General features: G+C 37.1%; 1 protein-coding gene across 2 annotated transcripts; it reads left to right on the top strand.

The window, feature by feature from the left end:
• The first annotated feature begins 1,722 nt into the window (after window positions 1-1,722).
• LOC122308856 (protein RICE SALT SENSITIVE 3-like) lies at window positions 1,723-4,132 on the top strand. Of its 2 annotated transcripts, XM_043122123.1 has the most exons (7): window positions 1,745-2,194; window positions 2,337-2,387; window positions 2,485-2,661; window positions 2,780-2,885; window positions 3,060-3,101; window positions 3,180-3,236; window positions 3,403-4,132. In XM_043122123.1, exons 1-7 carry the CDS (start codon window positions 2,058-2,060, stop codon window positions 3,895-3,897), a joined length of 1,065 nt encoding a protein of 354 aa, XP_042978057.1. In that variant the 5' UTR covers window positions 1,745-2,057; the 3' UTR covers window positions 3,898-4,132. The 2 variants fall into 2 exon arrangements, with proteins under 2 accessions (XP_042978058.1, XP_042978057.1); XM_043122124.1 differs by lacking the exons at window positions 3,060-3,101; window positions 3,180-3,236 and having other exon boundaries at window positions 1,723-2,194.
• The last annotated feature ends 3,239 nt before the right edge of the window (window positions 4,133-7,371 follow it).

The following is a 7,371-nucleotide window of genomic DNA, read 5'->3' as shown; positions in this document are numbered from 1 at the left end:
TGCCCTCAAAAGATGCCAAAGATCAGAAAATGATGAGCGGCAATGTCTGTCACAAAAAATAATAAAAATAAAAACTAAAAGACGAATATAAAAACAAAATGAAGGTGGCAAATGCCGGTGTACATTGAAAATAAATTCATTTATTACATTTGATAATGAGAGGACAGTTTTTGTATTATCAGACGGTCAAAGAGAGAGACTATGATGATGGATCTGTCAAAACTCTTGATGTCAGGGTGGGGAAATGAATGCACTACAATTTCCTCCAGTCATCATTGAACTCAGAGAGAGAGAGAGAGAGAGAGAGAGAGATCTAGTGGGAGAGCCTCAAAACCCAAACTTCATGCATGTATAAGATGCAGTACTACAGAAGATAAGTTTAAATCTAAATAGTGACATTAAGCTCTTAATTTTCTTATCAGAAGTGCATGCTTAATTATAGAATAACCAATATTCCAATTAAGGGGGCCATAACCCCAGATCGAGATCCATCACTGGATACTCAGAGATCAGATGATCCGTACGTAGTAGCATCATATCGTTCCACAAACCAGAAAGAATCATGTGGTTCTTGTGCTTTAATTAGCTCTTTCTATTGGCATGGGGTCCTCGCAGATAGCTAGTGATGCAAACTTTCCGTATGTGTGTGTGTGCGCGTGTCTCCATTAATCCGGCAAATTCAGTGTATTATCTATTTTTTTTTCTTCCTTTTTACAGCCAACTATATTGAATTATGGTGCACCAGGTCCTGTGCCCATAACATTATCAAAACAAAATGCATTACAGTTGGACTTACCTAGTAGGCATCCATCTAGATAAATTAACTCTTTTGATTTTTGTATTTAAAACGATTTTTGCTTCTTTCTTTTCTTCTCTTCTATCTTTTTTTCTTCACTTTTACTTTGCGTGGACAAACTTTTAGACTTTTACCCTAACAAAGCTTCGAATGTTTTTTTCTAATAAACTCTGTAGCAATCAACCGCATCGGTTAGTCTAGAAACGTCTAACCTGAAACACATGTACGGTCTCTTAGTTAGCTACCTCGTAAGTCCATCAATGTGTAATATATATACATATATATTCATGCATTTTTGGCAGATCTTATTAGTAGCTAAATGCATTCATTTCTATATATTAACTTCTGTTCGGTTACTGATTAATTAATTAACTAAAAGCAATTGTTTAGAACGCGATATTTTTTGGACAAGTGGATTCTAGGAAACTCTGCCACGTACGGATTTCCTCCCTGGTAAAATGTTTCTCGTCTTGTACGTAGGTGCAGATTTAGATCGGAGTAAACATGATCTGCCCAAAACTGATAGCTATGCTGTTTGTTCTTTATATTTGGTAGAATAAATCAAAGCGGCAGTAAATAAGTTTTCCTAGGACTGAATAATGAATGGTGATACCTTAGCGTGTCAGAAATCCCATTTGTAAGAAAACAAAGAAATGAGGAAAAAAGTACAAAAGAACTGCTCATGTTTTATATAAACGGATCAAAGAAATGGAGCTGATCAATATTACTCATGATGTAGTCTGAGAAAAAAAAAGGGTTGGTACTCTATCTCTGATAATTCAGAATTGGGATGAGAGTCGGAGGGAAGAGAAGTAGTACCATTGAAGACTGATATTGAATGGAGGTTGAAAATGAGAGTACTGTTGGGAGTCGGAAAAGAAAAAGAAAGGTCTGGAGCGTGATATAATAAATTTGAGTGATATTCTTGATCTACAGCATCCTTAATTATATTTGTGATAACACATCTTAAATGGTACTAATTAGTGTCTTAGTGATTGAGTTGAAAAGAAAATATACTTCAAAACGCGTATGGTATACACGTACATACGCCGGCGGGAGAGAGAGGGGTTATAAATGTCAAGAAGAGCAATTTACTGGATGGTAGGCGAAGAAAATAAAACTCCTATAGTTGGCAGGCATATATAAAATAGTAGGATGTTTAGGTTTCTATCTCTTCCCCTAGAAGATATATAGAGATTGATAGAGGATCGGCAAAGGAGAGGAATAGTGGAAAGTGAGTATTAGTGTGAGGAGTCGTTCGATGGAAGAACATCTCAGTTCATTAGCTGTCACTCATCTCCTTCAACACACCCTACGAAGTCTGTGCATTCATGAAAATTCTCAGTGGGTTTATGCAGTCTTCTGGAGGATCCTACCCAGAAATTACCCCCCACCCAAGTGAGCAAAAACAAAGATTTCACCAAGAAAGAACAAAATATTTGCATGCATTCATACTCCCATATTAATCCATTACATTTACAGAACAATGATACTCCTTATTCCAGTCTTTCTAAATGTCATGCTATTGCTTTTACAACAGATGGGATGGTCAAGGAGCATACGACAGGTCAAGAGGGAACAGGAGAAACTGGTATTTCCTTTGAGTTTCCAAGTAAAACTGGTGTATAATTAACCTTTCGTATTGCATATTCTTTGGTATCATTGTACATAATTGATTTACCTGTCAGGATATTGGTCTGGGAAGATGGTTTCTGCAATTTTCCTGCCTCATCAGCGGCTGAGACAAATTCGGGCGATTGTCCTGGCTCATCCGTTTATGGCAACTGTGAGTTTCGACACTACCAAGGGCTACAACCAGAGCTCTTTTTCAAGATGTCCCATGAGATCTACAACTATGGAGAAGGGTAAGCGACAACAATAAATTTTCTTAATTTTTTCTCATGGTCTTTTGTGATTGGAATCAATTAGCCGTATACATGATCTCTTAGAAAGAAGGGAAGTTAATTTGGTTCCATGGAGCAGTTTGATAGGAAAAGTGGCTGCAGATCACAGTCATAAGTGGATATACAAAGAACCAAATGACCAAGAACTCAATCTCTTGTCGGCATGGCACAACTCAGCCGATTCGGTAAGCATGCTTATCCTTAGAACGGCACAAGTTGTGATTTCATGTTATACTTGCTTGCAAAAAAATGAAACAGAATATGTCTACTTAAATTAAGTACTTATGGTTTCATGGTTCTTAAACATAAAATATGTCTTCTCCAACTGAATATGTTTGTTTTATTTTCGATTTCTATAGCACCCTAGGACATGGGAAGCCCAGTTCCAGTCCGGTATAAAGGTATTACATTTAAAACCGACAAGTCTCCGAAAATTTTAGGTAGACCTACTTTCCTGCTTTGATTCAATTATCCTGCAGACCATAGTGCTGATTGCAGTTAGAGAAGGTGTTATTCAGTTAGGAGCCATCCAAAAGGTCCTCTCTCTCTCTCTGTTAACTGGCTTTCAGTTTTTTTAAGTTACTAAAACTTTTAAGTTACTAAAACCATGTCCTTCAAGCTTTTTCCTTTTATTTTCTTTTTTTTCTTTTTTCTTTTTTCTTTTTTTTTTTTTTTTCATTTTTCGTTCTTGGTACATTGAAGGTTATTGAAGACCTCAGCTACGTAGTTCTACTAAGAAAGAAATTCAGCTACATTGAAAGCATCCCGGGCGTGCTGTTACCCCATCCATCTTCCTCCACATTCCCCTTCAAACTCGATGGATACAACACCCCGGAAACATGGCACATCCAAGGCACTCTTGCACCCCCAACTGAATTGTATGACCAATACAACCAGCCTTTGAAAATAACGCCTTCCATGAGCAGCCTCGAAGCCCTTCTCTCAAAGCTTCCCTCAGTTGTGCCGCCCACTGCACCGCCACAGTCACAGTTTATGTCATCTCAGAGGCCATTGGAATTTATTGGAATGGAAAAAGTGGCCAAGGATGAGATTGATGAGGAAGTATATAGGCCCGAACTAGAAGTGGGTGAGAGCAGCAGTTCCATAGCGGCCTATCGTCGACAACAGAATTTCCATCAGAACCAAGATCAGAATATAACAAGCAGCGGAACCAACAACAATAATATTGGATTTTAAGACTCTTAAAGTGGTACCACTTCATGATTTTCTTAGATTATTTAGGAATCAGGGGCTTGATTAATTTCTAACGCTTTCAGCAAGCTACCTTTTTCGGTTTCAGTATCGTTGTTGGGTGTCTCGATCGACTAGGCCAGGCTTTAGCCTTCAGCTTTCCAGCTAGTTAATGTGAATGCACGACACTTAAGTCCAACCTAGCTAGTATGATATATAGTTCGAAGAGTCTTCCAGTTCTTGTGAATGAGCATTACATATTTCTATCTGTTCGCACGCCACTACAAGAAAAACGGCCTTTTGCAGTTAATTTATAGCGGCGAAAAGACTATTAATAACCAATTTGTCGTTTTTATTGTAGTGCGCGCGTGCATTTGTGTGTCTGTGTTTGCATGTTTTGTGTGTCTGTGCACAGAGAGACTGGCTAGGGGGTTGGAGGGGAGATAGAGCTACTTAAGTATTGTGTATAACTAAAGTAGCTAGTTAAACTATGAACTTTTTTTTTTTTCCCAAGCAAGCAAGTAATCTTGATTAAAAAAGTAAAAATAATAATATATGAGGAGGTGGTGCGAATCCTTAACAAACACTCCAGAACGTACAATAACAATACAAAGTGATGGGAAAAAAAAACAATAATAAGTTGTTTGAAAAAGTTGCGAATAATAGAACTACCATTGGTGGTAGTGAAACCTCAACTGAAAGCGATGAGAGTGACGGGTGCACTGTTGTTTGTTGTTTTAAGATATTTTTTGAAAGATCTGTAGTCCCTTCTTCAAGATCACCGAATAGAAAAAGTGATAACATAGTAGAAAGCATAACATCAGGTGGACTGATCTGCAACCAGTAATCATCTGCATTCTCACGCTATGGTGACGGCGCAAGATAACCACACACTGGTGGGATGTAGATGAGGTACGTAGCCCATATCTGAAAGATCTTGTTAAGATAAAACTACTGATACGACGGGTGTAACCATTAGAAGCGTCGTACTGTGGCGGCACGCATGACTCCATTTCATCCCAGCAAATCGGTAGCTATAGGATGGGGGTGGTATGGCACATATAGGCCAATGGCAATTGAAAAAATACGACTTTGAAAATAGATACACAATGCAAAAATGGAAAGAAGAATAAGAGGACGGCCCTCCTCTCCGACAACGACTTTCGTTGAAATAGAATTTCTAGAAAAAAATAAAATAAAATAAGGACTATCTTTCTCTAAAATCATTGGACGGGTCCTTTTTTAGTTAAACTATGAACTATGAAGTACCTAAATAACAAAAAACTCATGAAGCTGTTTTAGTTGGAAGAAGCGGGGAACGTACTACGCATACAAGAGACGAGGTTCTTCTTCCCTGCCCTAGCCTTTTTCTTTTCTTCACTGACAAGGCTAGCTATGATTATTGAAAGTAATAAATACAAGTTCCTTGCAACTGCATGCGAACCGGGGATCTATGGCCTTATGTATGTCTCCCAGCTTACAAAGAAGGATTTACCAAGAGATAATTCACATCCCATTTATTATGATTTTTCTTAAATGTTAGCTAGAAATAATATTTCTTATAATTTTCTCTTAAATTTTACTCATCTTTAAAAAATCTTATATCTCATTTTCTATTCTTTCTCTATTCTATTAAAATAATCATTTTCTATTTTTTCTGTATTATTATTTCTACTATTTTATTTATATATCTTTAACTATTTTCTATAAAATATATATATAAATTGATTTAGAAAATGAATAGTGACTGATCTCCAAATATATAGAATCACTCTTCACATCCTAAACTTATATCTTAAAAAAGAGAACAGGATGGAGTCCAAATCTTTTGTCAAAAAGTTAATTTGACTCCCTAAATTATAGGGATAACAGTGGTTTAAGGGATAAAATTACATTGCAAGTCCAAATCTCACTGAACATGATGCATGCTCTTCGATCGGATTCATGCCGCATAAGTTCCATTAACTAGCAATCTCTTTTATTAGCTAGGTTGTTCGTGGAAAAAAATAAAAATAAAAAGTGTGTAAAAACACATGAAGATTGTTTTTATCATGAAAGCGATGGACTTCAAGAGATTCTCTCTCACTTATCCCACACCTTGACACTAATACGAATGATGCTAGACACAATTTTGTACAAGTATAGATCACTTTTTTTCTAAAAAAGAGTAAGACCTATTATTAAGAAATTAATTTTTTAATTTAAATTTCATATTTATTTATCTTTTTCAAAGGAAAACTTCCGCACCATATAACTCTAAAAATCATTTCTCAATTGAGAAATCTAGACATAGTGAACAAACTAATGTTGGGGATTTAAGGCTTAAATAAAAGCATTTCAGCCAAATTTTACAATTGCCAAGCAAGATGCACTTCAGGTAGCTGTAATCACCAAACACATTGGGAAATGCTTTTGCTGTAATTACTAGAAGAGTTAAACAGTCAGAAAATTGCTATTTTTTACATCAATCCTGCTAGATACAACCGACCTTGCGAAACCGTGATACAACCGACACGTCAGCATCTCTCAAAAGCAATCCTATGGCTTGCCATCATGGATCAAAAGTTTAAGTCGCGGTCTTTTCATGTTTTCATGATTATCCATCATCCTCCTAACTATTTGGCCTCTCCCTCCCTCCTCTCCCTATCCTTGTTTTCTTGCTAAATTAAATATGCAATTCAGAGTGGGTGATGGACATGATGGTGATGTAGGCGGATCAAACTAGAGAGGAAGAAATGCTATTATTGTAGGTGTCAATGGGAGTGAAGTTCCAGAAGGAGAGGGTGGTGAGGTTGACTCTGGGATCGAGGAGGAGACGTCGGAACAACGGGAGGAGGGGACTTTGTCAGAGGAGATGAAGTTGCAGAGGTAGCAGGGTCTGGTGGATGGGCACTGGGCGTAGAAGGTAGTGATCAATTTCCAATCCTACGCCAAATCCATGTTTCAAAACTTGAAATTGAAGAAATCACCAAGCTTTACCACTAGACCCCAAAGGCCCTGCAATCTCCATTCTCAGCTCATAAAGCTCGTCCCCAACAGAACCCAAATTGGCCAACTAAGTTTTGAGCAACAGCCAGATTACTAGTCACTTCTAAAAGCAAAACCCAGATGGCCTATTCTTCCAAAAGAATAATCTGGATCATCAAGGAGGGTTTTTCAGCAAGAACGCAGATTAACGAACTCAACAGTAAACGAAAATCTATGAAATCTTATCATACTGAACAGATACTAAGCTACTCTAAGGTTTATCCCAACTAGGACTTCGGAATAAAGTTACTAAAAAAATATCATTCTGGCCTCTTTTTGTAAAACTGTAGATATTCATAGGAATTAAATAATTTGTATTGTTTTTATTGTTTTTTCCTGCACCATAGTAAGTTCAATGAACATAATAAGCAAATAAATTATGCAACGTAAACACATTGCCGCATAATTTGTCTACTCTCTCTCTCTCTCTCTCTCTCTCTCTCTCTCTCTCTC

Source organism: Carya illinoinensis, chromosome 5 (assembly GCF_018687715.1).
Source record: "Carya illinoinensis cultivar Pawnee chromosome 5, C.illinoinensisPawnee_v1, whole genome shotgun sequence".
Lineage (NCBI taxonomy): Eukaryota > Viridiplantae > Streptophyta > Magnoliopsida > Fagales > Juglandaceae > Carya > Carya illinoinensis.
The sequence above is the reverse complement of the archived record's forward strand: the minus strand, read 5'-3'. Positions and strand labels throughout refer to the sequence as shown.